The sequence below is a fragment of the Carassius gibelio genome, chromosome A17 (genome assembly GCF_023724105.1).
Source record: "Carassius gibelio isolate Cgi1373 ecotype wild population from Czech Republic chromosome A17, carGib1.2-hapl.c, whole genome shotgun sequence".
In the NCBI taxonomy this organism is placed as follows: Eukaryota; Metazoa; Chordata; class Actinopteri; order Cypriniformes; family Cyprinidae; genus Carassius; species Carassius gibelio.
In genome coordinates this window covers 26117672-26140055 of record NC_068387.1, presented here as the reverse complement: position 1 = coordinate 26140055, position 22384 = coordinate 26117672, and the positions used below count along the sequence as shown (strand labels likewise).

General features: G+C 30.3%; 1 protein-coding gene across 5 annotated transcripts; it reads right to left on the bottom strand.

Annotated features, from left to right (window-relative positions):
* Positions 1–1230: 1230 nt before the first annotated feature.
* Positions 1231–22313, bottom strand: LOC128031349 (coiled-coil domain-containing protein 9B). 5 transcript variants are annotated; one of them, XM_052619539.1, is made up of 13 exons: positions 22110–22313; positions 17716–17832; positions 17399–17503; positions 16451–16576; positions 15211–15321; positions 12178–12347; positions 7716–7753; positions 7581–7628; positions 6153–6246; positions 5699–5732; positions 4199–4535; positions 3098–3162; positions 1231–2066 (listed from the first exon to the last, which is right to left on the bottom strand). In XM_052619539.1, the coding sequence occupies exons 1-13, from the start codon at positions 22119–22121 to the stop codon at positions 2040–2042; spliced, it is 1284 nt and encodes a 427-aa protein (XP_052475499.1). In that variant the 5' UTR covers positions 22122–22313; the 3' UTR covers positions 1231–2039. The 5 variants fall into 5 exon arrangements, with proteins under 5 accessions (XP_052475499.1, XP_052475501.1, XP_052475503.1 ...); XM_052619541.1 differs by having other exon boundaries at positions 17716–17822; XM_052619543.1 differs by having other exon boundaries at positions 3098–3157; positions 22110–22312.
* Between the last annotated feature and the right edge of the window lie 71 nt (positions 22314–22384).

Sequence of the window (22384 nt, the reverse complement as noted above, 5' to 3'; positions counted from 1 at the left end):
TAATTGAACGATTTATACTAATTTAAATGTTAATATTAATAATATATTTAATATAAAACTGTTACTATATATATATCTTCTCTAGATGCCAGCATGACATTTGATCACTGAACATTTGTTCTCTCATGTATAACCCAGACCTTCACGATGATCATAAATCATGTGAGTCATGTGAAGGTCCCCGCGGATGCTGCTGTCCCCGAGCACGCCTGCTGGAAAAGGCTAATTAAAAGAGTAACAGAAGAGAAAGCCGTGTTTGAAGAGAACAGGGAGTGATTTCCAGAGCAACCGGCCGATGGGAGGCTTTAAAAACAATAAGACGTCAGTCCCCAAAGATCCTGAATTAAACTGAACGCCAGGCTTCTTCAAAACAACGCTTCTCAGGTTATTAGTATCTGATGCACAAATGTGATCGCTGTAGAAGTGGGTTTAGCATTTACTACACAAGCTGTGACTAAGCACAATCCAAACTGAGAGAGTGAATAGACTCATCAGAATAATTAATTAGTGGATGTGTGATTAGCTCCGCCCCCTTGAAGGATCAGGTGAGAGAAGCAGGTCAAAACAGAGGCCGGAAAATAATTATGAATATTACCAGTGATGGAATCAACACAGCTTTGCTGAAATATTGACAGAAGGGCCAAAATTAATTAATGCACATAATGTGTTTCAGTCAAAATCAACTCAAGTTTTATATGTATAATTCATATTTAAATAATTATATATACTTATATCCAGGTAGAAACAACTTAGTTACACAAACACTCACACAGACAAACACACACACACACACACACACACAGACAAACAAACACACACACACACACACACACACACACACACACACATACAAAGACAAACACATATTTCATTTCATATTTCATAATTAAATAATAAATACAAAATGTTAAATTCATAAAATTTATGCTAATTTAAATATGATAATTAATAATGCATATCATTATATAATCCTTAAATAAATTAGGATTATTTATTTTCATGTATTATTAAGTGTATTGTCTCAAATTAAATCAATAATGAAATCAATAATGAAGATTAAATCAATAATGAAAAAAAAATCAATATCAACATTATGACATTTAACAGTAATAATAACTTAATTTGAGTTTAATTACTTTTCACAAATACATTTTTTTTTTAATAAAAAAAAATCTTGGTTTAATTTTTTACAAGTAGCTATTGTTGTAATAAATGCATAAACAAGATGCATTGTAGGTATAATTTTAGTGCATTTTAATAATTTGTGCAGTGAAATCAGTGCAAACATCGCAGCACAGGGCTGGCCAATTTTTATAATGCTTATTATTTATATTTCTACATTCATTTCAAAAGCAAATGAACACAGAGTACTTCATGAAAGTGACAGCAAAATATAAAAATCAATTATTAAACCCTTAAGTGCATTCTTCAAACAGTAACAAGTTAAACTTATCAGGACTGGTGCAATTCAAATGTATTTCCATTTACAAATTAAACAAACACCAGGTTATGAGCAGAAAACCAGAAACCAAAACTCAGTCCTGTCCAAAACACTCGGCAGTCTTTTGTAAAACAATCATTTAGACCTTAAGAGTTAAATCAAACACATGGTTCATTCATACCACACTAAAGTGCTAATTAACATACTGGTTAATGAAGAACAGTCAGAGATATATGAGTGAGTACTAGTTTAGTCAGTTAGTGTGCTGGTTAAGTCTAAATGCACTCTGTGTCTATGGGTTTGTTCCTCTAAAGTTACACATTCAAGCCGTTTTAGTGCTTTTAGACTGAAATCCCACCAAAGACCCCCCAAAAACCACCGGACCTTGGGTTTGGGGTCTCAGAGGAAGGTTAAATGTGCGTTAAAACATTAACAATCTTTAACCTACGAGAAGATACCAGTGTTTTCAGCATCCCATAACATGACCCGCCACTCAAACGCTCCCAAAAAGAGTTTAGATTAACTCTGCGTGAGCCAATGATATTTCTGTTCTTCTGTGTGACGCTTCGCTCCGGATGTGAGTGACATCATTTCCTGTCTAAACCACTTTCCCATTCTCTCTGACCTGGGGAAAAAAAAAAGAAAAGAAAGACATTTTAAAATAAATAAAAATATTTTAACACGATTAAATGGATGCATGACACATTACAATATATTACTATATGATTATTTATATGACAATATATTACTATATGATTATTTATATGACAATATATTACTATATGATTATTTATATGAAACTTAAATATTTATATTGTGTTACATTTTGTAACATTACAAACAAACAAACAAAAAGTAATATTGTATTTTATATATATACATTTTAATTAATATAAAAAATGTCTTAAATGTACATATTTTTATTTCAAAATGAAATATTATATTTAGTAATGATTATAATTATTAGCACACAATATTTGTTTAGCACACTTTAAATTATTATACAGTTTTCCTAAATAATTGTAATTTTACAGTGAAATAATAATATTTTTTATATAATAATAATAATAATAAAAAACATTAATTCTTCAAGCATTTATGTAGGCCTGTCATGAGACAGACATAACTATTATTATTGTAATTTTAGGTATAAAATAAAATTATTATATTATTTTTCCTAACTTTTTTTACACAGAAAAACTACAAAAGTAATATTTTGTATTTTTTTTATTTCATATTCTTTTAAAAGTATTTTTTATTTTTATGATTGTTTTATTTATTGATAATAATAATAACAATCATTATTAATTTATAGCCATAAAATCACAATCTTTTAGCTATACAATTGAAGTCTTAAATAAAAACAGCAGCATCACATTCTTTTAAATGCATTTTAAATCACAGTTTTAGCAGAAAAACTGCACTTTGATATTGTCCCCGAGTCGTGCAGCTCTAGATCAATGTGAAAAGGCCAGAAATGGACCGTAGTGTTGCATTTAACCATTTAAAAACTGATGTAACCGTGCTCTGTACATCGCAGGACGAATAAGTGTCCTGGTTTCATATGTAGTACTGCTTTCTAGGGTATTTCTGAAGCACTGGATAAATCCGCTAAATCCTGTGAGGCGAGACGCTTTAAATCTGCAGCACACTCACCACATCAGAGAGAGACTCGACCGGATCCAGGGTCAGGAGAGACAGAGCCGAGTCCATCAGCTGTTCTGTCACACACACACACACACACACACACACACACACACACACACACACACAGCATCACAATCATTTCAGTTTATAGTACGAGTGCATTGGTGCTGGCCATTTTTTCAGTGGTGCTGGATTTCAAACTAAAACTAAAATATTAATAATAATAAAAAAAAAAAATGTTACTGGAAATAAACGAAATGTTACCTGAAAATAAGTAAAATAATAAATCACTAAGTTACAATACAACATTCTCTCATTTTCATTTAGTTTAACATAAAAAAAAATAAGAAAAACTGAATTAAAAATAAATGGCAGAAAGTGACAAACACACAAATAAATTAATAAAACCTAAAAATGTAAAAATATATTTTTTATATATATATATATATATATATATATATAAAAATGGGGAAAATAATTATCAAAATCTTAATAAAACCCAATATAAATAACACTTGTCTGGAATTTTTTATTTTACTTTATGTAAAATAAAATGTATTTTAATATTATTTTTCCTTAAATATCCATTTTTTATTTCACATTGAACATTTCAATAGTAATTTTAATTGTTATTAAATACTACTACTAATAACAATCATCATTACAAACTTTGATTTGAAAATCGGACCAAGAGACAAAGACTTTAGTGAGGGGAAAAAAACTACAATCCCTTGAAGCATTGCGAATTACGGAATTAAAAACTAACAAATATTCATTTAAAGATGTTGATGTTTTAAGTTTGTTACAGAATATGATACTAGTATTCTGACAGCAAAGCGAGATTGACTCGATGACATCATTCGCAGGAGTGGGCGGAGCTTTCCGGCTCAAACTTCCCGTACAGCATTATGGGTAATGTAGTTTTCCACCACAATTTCAGGTTTTAAACAATTAAAAATGTTGAAATACCGCAGTCTGACAAAAGCATATACTTGGAGTGCACAGTAATTATGTTAATGTTAAAACTAAAATCCATGGAGGTTTTACAACTCTCGCGCTCTTTGGTCAGGGATGCATGAGGAACATAACACGCAAGCGATGTTCACGCACCGTTTCCTCTGTGAGAGCAGCTTTCGGTGTGTTCGACAGGTTGCTTCTCGTCCGGTTTGGGACACGACGCTTCACTTCCTTCAGGAAGCGGATTGAGTCGGTCTTCTTCCACAGAGCCGTTCTGGAGCTGTGAAGCTGTTTCTGTGCCATCCGTATCACTGTTCTCTGAGAAGCTGGCCTTGAGAACGGACGACGAAACACTTCTGTTGTGGTCTGCGACAGACGCACGTGGCTTTGTGTTTTCATCATCAGTCTCTGGATTGACGCGCTCCACTTCAGGAGCACAAAGAGCGTCCAGTTCCTCTAAAAACTCCTGCAAACTGCTCTCTGGGTGCACCTGATAGAAACCAGCCAACAGGTGTATATATATATATATAACCTCAAACTTGAACGGTTTTGAGTGAATCTCACATAAACCTCCAGAGATTATCTCCAAAAATCTAAATCTAAATTAATAATAAACCTATATTTGGGACTATTAATATATTATTATCTTGCATATATATGTATTCATAAAAATGAAGCACATTTTTATCTTAAATGTCATGAAACTTCATGAAAACATATTTAGAAGTTACCCTAAAATAAGAATAAAAAATTATTAATAAAACAGAATTTGAAGCCTATGTTTATGAATATAATTATAATTTATTGTGAAAATATTTAGCACATTTTTTATCCCAAACCGGAGTGAATTTCAAGAAAACATGTCTAGAAGTTACCTCCCCCTCAAAAATAAATAAATAAATAAATAAAAATCTAGATAAGACCAAATTTAAAGCCTATATTTAGGACTATTAATATATTATATTGTGCATATATATATTTATAAAAATGAAGCACATATTTATCTCAAATGTCATACAACTTCATAAAAACATATTTAGAAGTTACCCTAAAATAAGAATAAAAAAATATTAATAAAACAGAATTTGAAGCCTATATTTATGACTATTATATAATTTATTGTGAAATTATTTTCAGAAAAAGTAAGCACATTTTCATCCAAACCTTATTATTTTTGAGCGAATTCCATGAAAAAGTGTCTAGAAATTATCCTTAAAATCAAAATCTAAAAATATAAATAGGGCAGAATTTGAAGTTTATATTTAGGACTATTAATACATTTTATTGTGATTATATATATATATATATATATATATATATATATATATATATATATATATATATATATATATATATAATATTATATAGAAGTTAAAAATAAGACATAATTAGAAATCTATATTTATGACTATTATTATATTTTTTTCTGAATTTTTTTTAATAAAAAACAAGCACATTTTCGTCCCAAACCTGAGTAAATTTCGTGAAAACATGTCCAGACGTGACCCCAAAAACCTAAATAAAAAATCTAAATGAGACTGAATTTAAAGTCTATATTTAAAACTATTATTATATTTTATTACATAACTACTTTCATGAAAATTCAGCACATTTTCGTCCCAAATTCTAATTAAAGTAATAATAATAACTCACCTTCAGATGCTCCTCCTGCTCTTTAGCATCCCACCTATCAGGACAAAACCAAAACAATTATTAGCAATTAGCTCTTAATTAGCATACAGTAAATAGATATATTAATTTAGCCATTAAAATAGTAATTGTAAAAAAATATATATTGTTATTTAATTCAGTGAAAAAGTCAGTTGGTGATCTTAGATGCCATAATTAATAAAGTCTTTAATTAAATATATACATTTAATGGTTGATATCTTCTATAATAGCATCAGTCTGTGTGTAAAGAGTAAATGAACATGCATTAACTGTATAATAAGGAGCTCATAATTAGCAGAGGTCATGTGATCAGAAGCGTTAATGAGAGCGGAAACGCTCAAAACCGTAAACTGCTCTGAAAGCATTTCCCAGCATCCTCTGAATGGGGCTGAATGTATGCTATAATGGCTTTGTGAGCAGTTTGAGGTCAGTTTACCTCCTGGCTCGACCCGTCAGACGCTCTTTACCCTTGGCTTTACTGCCCACCACTGGAACACACTTCCTCTTCCTGTCCGACGCCTGCTGTCCACCTAAAGAAAAACACACAACACACAATATGATTTCATGAGCTCTCTGTTAATAACACAGAGCCACGGTGACTGCATCATTTCAGATTTGTATATACTGTTGGGATAATAATTTAATTTAATATTGTTTAATTTAATATTGATTAATTTATATATAATTTAATATTTTATATATAAGCTTTTAAAGTTTAAAAAATTTTGGTTTTCTGTATTTTTTATTTAGTATTTTATTTTATTAAGTAATTTTTCTATATAATAAATATTTTTAAATTTATCATTTTATATTTAATTAAATTTTATTTATATATAATTTAATATAATATTATTTAATGTTAATTTATTTATTTATAATTTAATATTTGTATATATAAGCTTTTAAAGAGAAAATGAGCTCAAATTTTAATTTAATATTTTTGTTCAATATTTGTAATTTAGTATTTTTATATTTGTTTTTATATACAATATTTTATGTAAGCTTCCAATTAAGTAAATTTAATAAAGTAAACAAGTATACATTTTTATATACATTTACCATTTTATATTTAATAAAATAAAATGTATATATAATTTAATATAATATTGTTTAATGTTAATTAATTTATAAATAATTTAAAATGTTCATATACAAGCTTTCAAAGAAAATTCTACTCAAATTTTAATTTAATATTTTTATGTTCCATATTATGAATTTAATATTTATATATACTTTTTCTATATATATTGTCATATTTTATATAAGCTTCCAATGAAGTAAATTTCATAAAGTAAATAAGAATTTTTATATTAAATATTTGTAAATTCAGCATTTTATATTTAATTAATTTATATTTATAATCAAATATTTTTATGTAAGTTCCCAATATTAATTTAGCTTAAATTTGTACTTAATATTTTCATATATATTTTTTATATTGGATATGTTTAAATGCAATATGTTTTATCTTTAATTAATGTACAGTGTAATATTTTATATAAGCTGTGAGTAAACGCATTTTATAAAAAGCATTTTATATTTAATTCTATTTATATATAATTTAATATATTTTATATATAAGTTTCCGATATTAATTTGTGAAAATATTTAGCACATTTTTATCACACACACACACACACGCACACACGCACACACTAAAGCTTTAACTAAAATTAAAATGAAAACAGAAAATACAATGTTTTATTTATACATATCTTCTTTTTAAGTGTTTAATTTCTAATATCAATACAACTTTAATGCAAATTTGAACACCCAAGCATTAAACTTACTGCTAATGAAGATTTGGACGGTCCATGCTTTATTTTTTAGTCCGAATGATCACAAGTTTTTAGGTTTTACGCACCTCTGGATCCTTCTGCTCTCGAATTTCCTCTCCTAGTGTTTCGACCTCCTATAAATCAACCATAATTAATACAGATGCAAAATGCAATCCACACAGAAAGCACAACATAAATATAAATATAGTTAATATGCTCACCTCTGTTTGATGCTCCTTCATGTTCCTTCTCAGAGAACCTACAGATAAACATCAGAACAAACACACAGACGCAGATCAACATTAACACAAGCTGTTTCTGTCCAGAAGATCAGTCACTCGTCAAAATCTTAAATATGAAATAGAGTTGAAAAGGGATACCAACTGTGCAAAACCTTTAAAATGTTTTGATATTATTACATTTCATCGATCTGTATCTGCCCCTCTTCGAAAATCAAAACAGGAAAAGCTACTGGAAAAAAGAAGAAAAGAAAGAAAAATTTTTTTTTTTTCAGGAAATTTTAAAGAAATAAAAAATTAATAAATAACAATCTGGATAAAGAAAATTAAGCTTATTTTGGGACCAATAAGATTTCCTTGTAGTGCTTTCTTAAAGACAAAAAAAAAATAAAATAAATATATATATATATATATATATATATATATATATATATAGTAATTTAGTAATTTTTATTTTTTAAATATAATTTAGTATATTTATACTATTAAATATATTTTATTTAAATTAATAATATTAGATTATTATTATTGTTAAAATTAATATTAGTGTTTATATTATTAATATTATTATTAATATTAATATTAGATGTTTTGTATATATTTAATAATAAACAACTTATATTTTAAGTAAAATTGTATTTCTAATTTAAATATAATTTATTTATATTATTTCTCATTTATATTTTTAACTTAAATATAGAGATATAAATTATCAAAATCATAATTTTTAAAAAAATGTATAATATACATTTTTAAATAAATATATATATATATATATATATATATATATATATATATATACAATTTTTTTTTTAATTATAATAATTTTTTCTTTCTTGATTTTGGAGTAAAACACGATCTAGAAGTACAGGGATGATATACGACTGTGACGTGATTGTTCTGTTCTCGAGTGTTTTTCTATCTTCAGCCTCCCACGAAACGATCGTCCCTGAAGCGGCTCGCGGCTCCGAACGATCTCTAGTCCTTCAAACCGTCCCAAATAAGGCAAGGCATTCAAAGCATCCTAAAAATAACCCCCTTTCCCGTCCACTCAATAGTGCTCACAGGGGAGAAACCCATCTGAGACACGGAAGACGTCCAGACATTTATTGACATTTGACCTGAAGCTTGTTTGTGGTTCTTCATGTCCAGGTTTGATGATGATGACATCATTATACACAGAAAACACAAGAGATCCACAGAAGCCTTACTCTATGAAAACCCTTCCATATAACTAGAAACTAATTACCACTAAAGACTTTCAATGCTTAATTCTTTTCATTTTTGACATCTCAGTTCAGGTAAGCTGCTGACGAGAGGCCTGACATGTCAACTTCTGGCTCGACCAATCACGTGAGTTTGGGGCGGAGCTACATATTATTATGCAAATCCATTAGGTGGTAATCTTAGAGAAGATATTAGACATACAATTACAGAGTAAAACAGCACAAAACAGCATTAAATACCCATTTTACTTTCAGAATGTAATATATGAGTATTTAAAATATTTAGTAAAAATAAGCTTGGTTGGTAAAAGTCAGCAAATGTTATTTAAAGAGGTGAAATATTTTTTTTAATATCTGTGTTTTCAGTTTTAAACTTTTCTGATCTGTTGATTGAATTAAATTTTAATAAGCAAAAAAGATGTTTAATCAATTTATTTCATAAAGCTTAAGCAATATAATAATTACAAATATTTTAGTAAAACTGCCTTATGATATGTTGCATTTTATTTTATTATTATTATTATTATTTAGCATTTTGTGTTTTATGATTTAATGCGAATTTATTATCAAATATGGTGGTCATCATATGAACAGACAAAACTAACAATTTTATTAATCTTTGAAAAAAAAATTAAAATAAAATGTAATACAATTTCTTTACTTTTTTTGGAAAATAATAATTAAAATAATTAATTAAATTAATTAAATGTTCATGATATTCCTTTAAAATTATAAATATAAAATGTGTTTAATAAACTGTATTATTATTATCATCATTATTAATAATAATAATAATAATGACCATATTATTATTAAAGAAGTGAATACTGTACAATAGTGAAATATTTCCGTCATAATTTCTTCAAGTTAAACCACTATATCAGACTGGGAACACAAATGATTAAAATAAACCAAATTCATTTTAATTTCATGCTGACTTATAAAAAAATATTTACAAATAATAAAAAAAAATCAAGTAAAAAACATAATACTGATTTTCTGCCACAAACGCATGACAAAGACTATGTGGCTTTTCCAGAATGACCTTTAACTCTAATAAAGTTTGATTCAATTCCTTAAATTAAAGTCATCATGTCTCATGAGCATCTGACCCCAAATCCCACTCGCTTTTACAAGAGACGTGATTCAGAAACATTCCCAGAACAGAAGCATGTATATAAGAGGTTTCGATATGAGTCTCTGTTTTTCTAGTTCTTCTGTATCAGCTCGTGTTTATTCGTGAAGCTTTAACAGTCTTCAGAGCGTAAACACGGAGCTTTTATCACCTCTGTCACATTAAACAGGAGTCATTTACGAACCCTTCTGCATCCTGCTCCCAAAACATCTGTCAGAGTGAGATATTAAACTCAGATCTGAATTGTGCATCGCCACGTTTTCCCAATGGCCATGCTTCTCTTGCATAATTATCATAATGTGATATTACTGCTGCAAATTTAGACAATTACAAAAAAATTACTAAATTAATATAGTACAGCTCCAGTATCTATTTTGATATTGATTTAGGCTACTTATTAGGTAGAAACATTGGCAAAATTAGAATATTGCTTGAAAAAGTTGCAATGTTTCCATCACAAGAGAACAAAATCATCGCTTCCTGGGAAAACTCAACACAAATTATCAATAAAAATAGAAATTGTTGTAAAAAATATGTACCATATTTTATATAGAGTATATAGAGTATAAGTCGCATCAGTCCAAAAATACGTCATGATGAGGAAAAAAAACATATATAAGTCGCTTTGGACTATAAGTCGCATTCATTTAGACCCAAGAGTTCACATTACCGTCTCCAGCCACGAGAGGGCGCTCTATGTCTTCAGTGTAGACTACAGGAGAACTGAGCAGCATAGAGCGCCCTCTGGCGGCTGGAGACGGTAATGTGAACTCTTTGGTTCATTTCTCTTGGTTCATGTCAAATTAATTTTGATAAATAAGTCACACCTGACTATAAATCGCAGGACCAGCAAAACTATGAAATAAAGTGCGACTTATAGACTGGAAAATATGGTATATATTTTTGAATTGCAAGTAAAATTGTGTGTTAATTAATAAACACAATAACTGTGTTTTTATATTAATCATCAATAAATCCAAATAGTTTCAGTGTTTTTTTAAACTAACTGAATATTGCTTGCCCCACAGCTAATCATATATATAATCATAACCATTTTCATGCTTTTTAATTAAAGTAATTATTGTCACTGTGAACAGATTTATGCTCATTTTAAGCAATTTGAATAAACACAGTTCATAAATATGATTATTTAAATAAAATCAAATAAATTAACTATTTTCATGTTTTATTTAAAAATAATAATTTAAACTATAGCATTTTTATTTTAGTGCAGAAATCTGATCGGTTTAATTAATGCCTGGCTGGTTTAGTTGATAAGTTTTCTTTTGTTTAATGTTAATATCATTTAATACAAATTGGAGGGAATTTTATATGCAATTCTAATACATTAATCTTAAATCAAGGCCTAAATATTTTAAATCTGTGGCTTTTTTCCCACATAACAAATGACGACCGCTTCAATTTAGCAAATCTTTTTTTTTTTTTTTATATATATTTGATGCACATTTCAACTTTTTAAATGTAATATCCTAAATTTTGCATAAAAAAATGCATGGATGGATATATAAGTAATGACTTAATTAATAACTTTATTAAAGTGTAAATCTTCATTTTCACCGAAATAAAAATTCTTGGCTGAAAACCAAAAATTTATTTTAATAATTATTGATTGCACTTTATTTTAAGCTGTCCTTGCTACTGTGTAATTATACAAACAAGCACTGAGTAATATTAATTCACATTTATTTACTATATGCTTAGGACTAGGGTTTGGCTTGAATGTAATTATGCATAATTAATTGTTATTATAATAGTAAGTGCATGTAATAAAGACACCTTCAAATAAAGCGTTACTTTATTACATTATAATATCAAAATAATATTAACACATTAACACAATATTAACTCTAATTCGGATAATTTTGAGCATAAAAAATAACAAAAAAAGGGAAAAAATGTCTATTATTTTTCTGGTAATCTATGAATAATTTTGTCCAGAATCAATGAAGACATGATTTGAACACATGAATCTAAAGACAGACAATAATGATGCCATTAGGACTCAAACAGCTGGGATTTATGTATGCATGAGTGTACAAACCAAAGAAGAAATCAGGCTTACATCAGCTCGGTCTTCTCCACGTCCCAGGCTCTCCTCCACTGGCCTTCAGCGGTCTTGTGTCGAGCCACACGCTCGCGGTCGATCTCCTCGCGCTCCTTCTTCCACCGCAGATACTCCAGCTGCTCTTCTTGGGATGAGACCAGGCTCAGGTCAGCGATGGCCTCTGTGACCTGAAGAGAGTCGAATACAGTGAAGAGCATTCAGAGATGTGACCCTGGACCACGAATCCAGTCAAGAGGAGCAGGAATTAAGCTGAATGAATCATCTTTTCATTGATGCATGGTTTGTTATGATCGGTCAATATTTGTCTGAGATGCAACTATTTTGAAAATCTGGGGTGCAAAAAAATCTAAATATTGAGAAAATCATCTTTTAAGGTGTTCACATGAATTCTTAGCAATGCATTTTAATAATCAGAAATCACAACCCTCTGATTTCAGACATCAAGCATCAAAACGTTGAATGCAGCTTTCAATTTGGTCTTTTTTTCACATATTATATTTGGATAAATATCAGTGAAATATCATTCAAAGAATCATAATACAACATTAAAAGGATCACAATCCAGCTGCCAAATACTGAACTCTTTGCTATTCTTTAAAACGCTAGATTTGTCAAAAAGATATCATTTAAAATATGATTAAAATTCGAATTATTTTTTATATTTTAATAGGTACGGGTCAGAATAAGCATGCTGTTTAATTTTTGCATAACACTAAATGACGATGCGACATCTTATATTTGCACAAAAGTTATTTGAAACAATAAAGTAGACACTTTACTTATATTTAATATGCTTTCTATGTAAACTCCCAGTCAAGCGTTTTTGAACAGAACGATTTTTTATGTTTTTTTTTTTTTTAAAGAAGTCTCTTCTGTTCACCAAGCCTGCATTTATTTTACCCGAAATACAGAAAAGGCAGTAATATTGTAAAATATTTTAATATTTTAAATAACATTTGAATATAACATGTTTTTGATCGGCAAATCATAAGAGAATGATTTCTGAAGGATCATGTGACACTGGAGTAATGATGCTGAAAATACAGCTGTGCTTCACAGAAATAAATTATAGTTTAACACATATTCAAATATAAAGCAGTTATGTTAAATAGTAAAAATATTTATATAATATATAATATATAATAAATGTAGGCTTGTTGAGCAGAAGAAACTTCTTAAAAGAAAAACATAAAAAAATTTACATAAAAAAAGAGTGTTAGTGTACATTAAATAATTTTTGTGAATTTAATTTAATGTGGAATCCAAAATGGGATATCGCATAAGCACATAACATACACCACAAAGAGATGCACATTAAATATTCATAATTTGCGTTTATTATTATTAAACTTACTTTTTTTTTTTTGCTTTTTTTATAGCAAAATGCATTTTCTACATGGCAGGTAAAAGGGTTTAATGCTCCATCTATATTTCAGTACAAAGATTAATGTTTTGGATGTTGCTATAAACAATCTGCTTTGATTTCTGCACAGAAACACTGCCCTCGTGTGGATAAACGCAAGCAGTGCACTGGCTGTAGTGACGTCATGATCGCAGCTGGTGCCTAGAAAACGTCAATCAGGAAAAGAATCCAATCAGATCAAACAGTGAGGAATCAGGACGCTGTTATTAGAGAAAAGAATATTTAACTCCCTGTGACGTGTGTGCATGTGTAGGATTTGTGGGATGAAATATAGCAGTTTATAAGCTCTTATGACTATGCAAATAAAAAAAAAACACAATAATCAATACAAATAAAAACACTTTGTGCAAGCAAACTCGATGGCATTTCAGTTAAATCAGTCAGATTTCAACATATAGACAGGTTGTGTGATGGAGGGTTATTATAGTTAAGTTAACCCCAATTATGGGACTCACAGCTGAAAGTGCTCTACAAAACTTATAATTGTAATAGTTTCCTAATTCGGTGTGTTACAAACATAATGTTGGTGTCTTTGGAAAGAAGACCCTTTGGGCTTTACTTTTTATCAACCAGATTTGATAATGCTCAAAAATATTAAAAGTTATAGACACTGAAGTGCCTTGAAATGTATGATGGAGACGCTGCTGCTGTAAGAGTGTGTGTGCTCCTCGGCTCGGACACACAATGGACTGCATTATACAGCAGCAGCCGCCTCGCAGACAGTTCAGCCCCGCCGGGTGTAAACACATCTGTGCACGCCCCGACTCTCTCACAGACAGGACACTGAACTTCTGCGATCGGGACGCTTTGAATTAGTAGTTTCTGCTGAATTGGTATTTTAGATTTTCAATAAAAATGTTAAGTTGTTATTTTTATTAGTTTTAGGGGGAATTTTGTTATGTCTATATAGTGTGTGATAATTTTGTATTACAGATTTAGTTTAATATTTTATTTTAGTTGAAGTTTTACTTTTTTTTTTTTAAGGAAATTAATATTTTTATTCAGCAAGGACATTAAATTGGTCAAAAGTGACAGTAAATAAATTTACAATTTTATAAAAAAAAAAAAAAAAAATATTAATAAAATAATACTTTTATTCATCAAGGATGCATTGAAAATTGCATCCAACGTGACATCTATGACACATAAATGCTATTCTATTTAACTTTCTATTCATCAAAGACTCCTGAAATATAAAACGCATCATCGTTTCCACAAACATATTACTATTTTCATCACTGCTAATAAATCGGAAATGTTTCTTGAGCAGCAAATCAGTCTATTATCATGATTTCTGAAGATCATGTGACTGAAGACTGGAGGAATGATGCTGAAAATACAGCTCTATAATCACCAGAATAAATTTCATTTGAACAGATATTCACACAGAATACAGGTATTTGGAATTGAAATAATATTTAACTATTTTTACAGTATTTTTGATCAAATAAACAGAATAGACTCCTTTTAAAAACTTCTCTCCAACCCCAAACTTGTGGACAGCAGTGTAAAGCAGGTAACTAAGGGATCATGTGACGTCAGGTGTGTGCGAGCCCTGATGAACGCTCTTATGATCAATCTGAAGTGATTCGAGCACCTCTGCTCACCTGCGTGACTCTCTTTATCGACTCTTTTTCTCGAGTGATGTTGGACTCCAGCTTTTCTTCAGCGCACGACTTCAGGTTTCTGTCCTTTCGTTCACCAAACACCCTCTTCCCCTGAAACAACAGGATTTTACACCTCACTGGACAATTTAGACAAAAATAGTGTGATTATATACCAGTATAACTATAACAATAATAACTGTTATTCATTTTATTATGATGGTTATTATTACTAAATTAAAATATTAAACAAAATAAGAAATAATTACTATAGTGATTGTGCTATTATATATTGTGTCTATATAGTTTTTTTGTAAATCAAGAAGAAACTAAATCAAAATGTGCAACTAGTTAAAATAATAAAAAAATTGTTAATTAAAAAAAAAACAAAATTTTATAAGTTTAATATTTTATATTACTTACATTTGATTTTAAGAAAGTATTTTTCTTTTTGTTCAAATAAAAATAAACATTAACAGAAATAAATTAAAATGTTCAATATCTTTCCCATATATGTTTAAAAAATAACTATAAAGACAGATTTTTATAAAAAAAAACTAATAAAACTAAAAAATTTTTAAACGAACTAAAATTAAAACAAAAACTAAAAAATTGAAATAACAAAAATTTTAAATAATAATAAAAATAATAAAAAAAGTGTCCCTGATGAAAAATAATGTACAAATAATTTTATTTTACAATACAACTGTAAAATGACTATACTAATATTTATGGTCTAATTAATTAATTTTTTTCCTTTTTTTTAATGCAAAATGAAAACTCTTGAGTCTCTATGTAGCAATATCCAAAAATATGTTGCATGGGTCAAAATTATTGATTTTTCTTTTATGCCAAAAATCATTAGGATTTTAAATAAAGATCATATTCCATGAAGATATTTAGTAAAGCTCCTATCGTAAATATATCAAAACTTAATTTTTGATCAGTAATATGCATTGCTAAGACTTCATTTGAACAAGATCTTCTCAATAATTAGATTTTTTTGCTCCCTCGGATTCCAGATTTTCAAATAGATGTATCTCAGACAAATTTTACCCGATAATAACAAACCATACATCAATGGAAAGATGATTTATTCAGCTTTCAGAAGATTTAGAAATCTCAATTTAAAAAAAAGAACTGTTATGTTGAGCTAGTTTATAAGCGCTCCTCATGACCAGTTTGACTTCACATGTAAGGTCTGAATGGAGTCTCTAATAACTTTAGTCCGGTTGAGTCTCACCGTGATGTTTCCTGATGTTGTGACGAGCAGCTGTCGTCTCTTTCCTCTCCCGACGCTGAAGACGCTCGATCCCGGATCCTTCTCCTTCTCTCCGTGTCCCGAGCGCTCCGTCACCACACGCCGATCCTGAACTCAAACATTTACACACAACACTGAAAACCTTTACACATATCTTTTTTTCTGACTCCGACGTCCCCCGGTTAGTATCTTAAATCTATTTTATTTTAGATCAAGTGTTAGAAATGTAGTTGTGTTTTCATCATTTTATCAGGCTTGTGTTTTTCTAGTAATTACAAGAAAATAACTTTTTAATATTTTTTTATAATATCTTTTCAAAGTAAGAGTTTTTCATGGTTTTAGACTAGTTTTAGTTATAAATCTGCTGTCCACAAAAACATTTGAAGGCCCTGTGACTTTTCCAGTTGTTTATGATTTACTGGATAAGGATTTATGATTTATTTATTATTATTATTTAAATATACATAGGTTTGGGAATCCTGGTCATTCAATTTTTTTTTTAAATAAATAAATAAAAATGAAAATAATAAAAAAATAATCAGTTGCTGAAGGGGTGAATTAATTTAAATATCATTTTTCTAGTTGTTTTGTCTTATTTTAAACGTTTTTAATATATCTCCAGGTTTCAGACGTCGTCGAATTTATTTTAATAAATAAATAAATGTTCACTTTATAAAACAGAGATTGTTTCAAAGCAGCAATAATCAGGAAAATACTCATTTAAAATTCACCAATTATGAACCAAATTTTATTTCAGCTGTAAAACAGATGATAAAAGACTGTTTTCAGCTCAATTCAGTTCAGTGTTGATTCAGTTCAGTTCAATAACATGTCAAAATAATGCTTATTGATAAAATGTCACCTTTAATCACTTTGAATGCGAATGTAGTTGCATCTAATGAAGCGTGTTTGTGTTTTAAAGCCGCTCACGTTGGAGGATTTGTTGATGGTGATGGTCAGATCATCAGGCTTCCCCTTCCTGCTGTGGAGTGGCATCACTTCCTGTTCCGCCCGCTTTTTATCCTCCTCCACTTCCTGCAGAACATCATAACACTCCGCAAGGCCCATACACAAAAAGTGCTTTTTTATGGGATCGCTGACCTTTTACCATTTTATTTTTTTCACAATAAATACCTAAAATGATTTCTGAATGGCGTTCCGTGACTTTAAATGTTTTAGTTTGCAAATTTGAATTAATCGAGCGTGTTTTCTGACAGATTTTAAATGTGAGAGTACAAGGTTTTCACCTGGTAGCGTTTCATAAGTGCTTCGTTTTTCTTCCGTAAGGCCTCGATCTTTTTATCCAGCTCTGCGTCCTTGTGTTCCTTCTTCTTCATCATCATCATCATCATTTCTGTGGGACACTGAACAGTTTATGAACATGTCACGATCACAAAAAAAGGAGAACTACACAAAATATGGCTGCATTTATGTTACATAAAATGTTAGAGACCCAGAAGAAAACGTTCAGGACTGAAACTCAAATACAATGTTTGCATGTTTCTTTACCATCGCGCACATGGACGTGCCATTATTAGCATCAGCTGCTACGAGCCGCAACATGAGCTCAGCGCATTAAACTCTTCATGCTATCAGCTGTTTCAAGACGTCTGACCTTCACACGTGATCATAGTTTCAAAGTCTGCCAAACACATCCAATAACCCCAGGATCTTGAGTATAATATATAATAATAATGATAATATTTGTATTTTACATTTTTATTTTTTTTTTATAAACTGTTAAATTGTATGATGTTCATGATTTCAATTAATTAGACATGCTTTTTGATGAAAAAAAAATAAAAAAAAAAAAGTATTTTGACCATTAATTAATAAAATTATCCACAATAAAATAAAGAATGAAAAAAAAAAAAGAAAAAAAAAATTCAACTTAATCCATAAAATAAACTGGGGGGGGGGGGGGGGGGGGGGGATATTAATCCAGAAAAAAAAAAGCAAGAGCAAAAAAAAATAATTTAATCCAGCTAAATTAAACCTGGGAAAAAAATGGAATCAATATTTTTTTTTAAGAAAAAAATAATTAGGACACTTTTATTTTACATAAATGTCTACAAATTGACAGAGCAAAAAAAAAAAAAAAAAAAAAAAAAGAAAGAAAAAAAGAAAATCCCAAAACTTTTTTCTCAGTTTTTTCTGGATTCCATTTTTATTTTTTGGTTTTGCATTATTTATATATATATATATATATATATATATATATATACACACACACACACACACACAAAACCAGAAACATTTTTAAATAAAAAAACTGGAATCCAGAAAAAAATGAAATAAAAAAGAAAACCAGGAAAAATTCAAACAAAAAAATAAAATAATAATAATTGGGCATTTGTGGAAAAAATAAAGCAGATATCAGAGGGGTCTAAATTTACAAATGAATGCATTTCTAACATCACAATCCTGTTTAAATGCATTAGGCTCATATTTAGGCCTTTCTGCTTTACTCCTGAAGCTCGGCCTGAGCGTGTGACGCAGAAAGAGAGAACGAACACTTCTCCACAGCTGAAGAGAAACGTTTAGCACAGCATCCTATTCACTACACGTCAGGAAAAGCAGAATCTGTGGATGTTTCTGAGAAAATGAAAGCCAGTGATCCTCCCACACAGAGTAAATCTGGATCTGAAGAGGCTTGCAGAGATCTGAGAGAACAGAGTCAGCTCAGCTCAGTCCAAGGATGCTTTCATCCCTGCAAACTAGCACTGGGCGATAAAACATAACGATATGTGTGCAACGATACAATCAGAAGCCTTTTCCACCTACAAATCACATCATTTACCATGCATTTACTGCTACACCATGGTGTAGTGGAAGAAATGTGATCATGTTATTAATGTAGACATGTATTAAAAGAGTATAATTACAGTATTTCTTTGATTAAGCTATAGCATTTGTGCATTTAAACTAAACAGACTACTGTTTTTCATACAAATACCTAGAAACCATACATTTTTACCACGGTATTGAGGTTTTAACTGTGGTTTCTAAATGCATGCTACAATGGAAGACCAATGGTTCATTTTAATAAGCCTCAAACAGTCAGAATAATTCAATTTCACCATATAAAAATTTGGTGGTTTTATATATACAGTACAGACCAAAAGTTTGGAAACATTACTATTTTTAATGTTTTTGACAGAAGTTTCTTCTGCTCATAAAGCCTGCATTTATTTGATCAAAAATACAGAAAAAACTGTAATATTGTGATATATTATTACAACTTAAAATAATTGTTTTTAAATGTATTATACTTTAAATTATCATTTATTTCTGTGATGCAAAGCTGAATTTTTAGGATCATTATCACATGATCCTTTAGAAATCATTCTAATATGATGATTCATTATCAAAGTTGGAAACAGTTCTGCTGATTAATATTTCTTCAGAACATTTAATACTTTTTTAGGATACTTTGATGAATAAAAAAGAAGCTATGTTTTTAAAATATAAATATTTAGTAATAACAATATACACTACCGGTCAGTAATTTGGGGTCAGTAATTTTTTTTTTTTTTTTAAATAAAATCAATACTTTTATTCAGCAAAGATGTGTTAAATTGATAAAAAGTGATAGTAAAGAAAATATATTATTAGAATATATATTATTAGAATTGTTTATTTTATTTTAAATAAATGCAGTTCTTTTGAACCTTTTATTGATCAAATATATTGGACAGCAGAACTGTTTCCAACACTCATAATAAATCAGAATATTAGAATGATTTCTAAATGATCATGTGATCGACTGATGTCACATGTGACACTGAAGCTGGAGGAATGATGCTGAAAATTCAGCTTTGCATCACAGGAATAAATTATTTTTCTAAAGTATATTCAAATAGAAATATGTTATTTTAAGTTGTAATAATATTTCACAATATTACAGTTTTTTCTGTATTTTTGATCAAATAAATGCAGGCTTGATGAGCAGAAGAAACTTCTTTCAAAAACATTAAAAATAGTAATGTTTCCAAACTTTTGGTCTGTACTGTATATATATTATATTTTTTTTTACAGATGTTCTTGTTTTTGATAATGCACATAAATTACAAGTAACTTAAGTTACTATTGTTAAATATGCATTTTTAAAAAGACAAAAAATGCACTATTATTAATATCTCTGCAAACTGTGCTGAAGTTATTCATCGTCAAATTCAGGAACACAAACCTGCTTCGTGACTTAAAACAATATCAATACAGAAACATTGAAATATCTGCAGAAAGGAGTTCACTTCACCAATCAAAATGCAGTTCTCCTCCACAATCTCCTTCAGAAATGTCCATGTTATGATGTCACAACCATGAGCTCATTAACATATCCCCGCATATATTTACATAGTAACACCCACTCATTATTCAGCAGCTCGGCCTTCTGTGATAAACAGAAATAGAGAGAGTTCGCCAAATCAAAGAAGATAAATTAATTCCTTATCTCAGTGTAATAAACAGATCTACATTCATTGCACTGTGATTGTTTAAAGAGAGTCTGACCGAATAAGTCCTGCTTCAGACGACACCAAACATCTTAACTTTGTTAGGATTCCCAGCATTCCTGTTTCACTAAACACACCGACACATTGTGTGTGACCGGACCGAGAGGTCTGGGTGAAAAAACACGCAGACTAATAATTCACATGTGGCTAAAAAACATATTTGCAAACAACAAGTTTGACTTTCTCTCCTCTGTGGAACACGAAAGCCAAAAATGGTTTTTAGAAATGTAGCATTGCATCAGTGTCTCTTCAATGGATGCACTGCAGTGAATGGGTGCCGTCAGAATGAGAGTCTGATAAAAACATCACAATAATCTATAATAACGCTTCCTCCAGTGAAAAAGTGCATCTCTTGTTGTCTCTCACATCAAAATCCAGACACACATTAGTTTAGATCTGTTTAATCGCTGCTTGATCTGTGCAGATTTCTCTCCTGATTCAGACCAGAACACTTTTTCACTGGAGGAAGTGTATTATGGATTCATATTTGAGTTATAAACATCTTAATGCTGGATGTGTTTCAGGTTTTGTCTTCTCCAGATGTTCATTGCTGGACTGGAGTGCTGTGGATTATTGGGATGTTTTTATCAGACTCTCATTCTGACGGCACCCATTCACTGCTGAGATACCCAATGCAATGCTACATTTCTCTAAATCTGATGAAGAAACAATCTCAGATGGTCTGAAGGCGAGTCAGCAAATATTCTTTTTCGTGTAAACTTCAACAAAATCTCTTTCTGTGTTCAACGCACAATAAAGGATCGTTTGAAAGGAACATTTTGAGAAGTGCGCAGAGAACTCACAGAGACTTTCGGTTGTCAGGGGACCAAAACAAACACACGGAGGAAAATCCAGCGCAATACGAGCCAGCGTGAATCATCAGTGCTGCAAAAGGACAGGGAACATTCCAGCCGCCGCTTCCCACTCATCCGAACGGATCACATGTCAAAAAGCCCAACACAGCGGCTCTAACGCTCAGCTGACGGACGCTCTCGTGTCTAAACCGAGGCCTCGTTCTTCAGCTTTGATCCAGCGACCATCCTCATCCTCAGACTGCTGGAAAAGGAAAGATGTGTACAAAAGAGTGAGAAAAAGCAAGTGGAGGAATGAGAATCAGTGGCACTCACAGCTCTGTTCATGTCAGAAGGGAAATCTGGGATCCTTCCAAGCGGCAGGCAGCCGACGCGGCTCGGGGAAGAAGCGCATGGAGTCCCGGATCATGCCTTGATTACAAAAACACCAGCTGGGCTGCGAGCCAAGATCTCTGAATGCAAAGAAAAGCCCTACTGCTGCTCGCCCGTACGGCGCAGTCTCTCTCTCTCTCTCTCTAAGCTCTCACTCATAGTTAAAATTACCCCTCACTCGCCCACCCCACCCACGTCTGCTGTCAGACCCCTGAGGA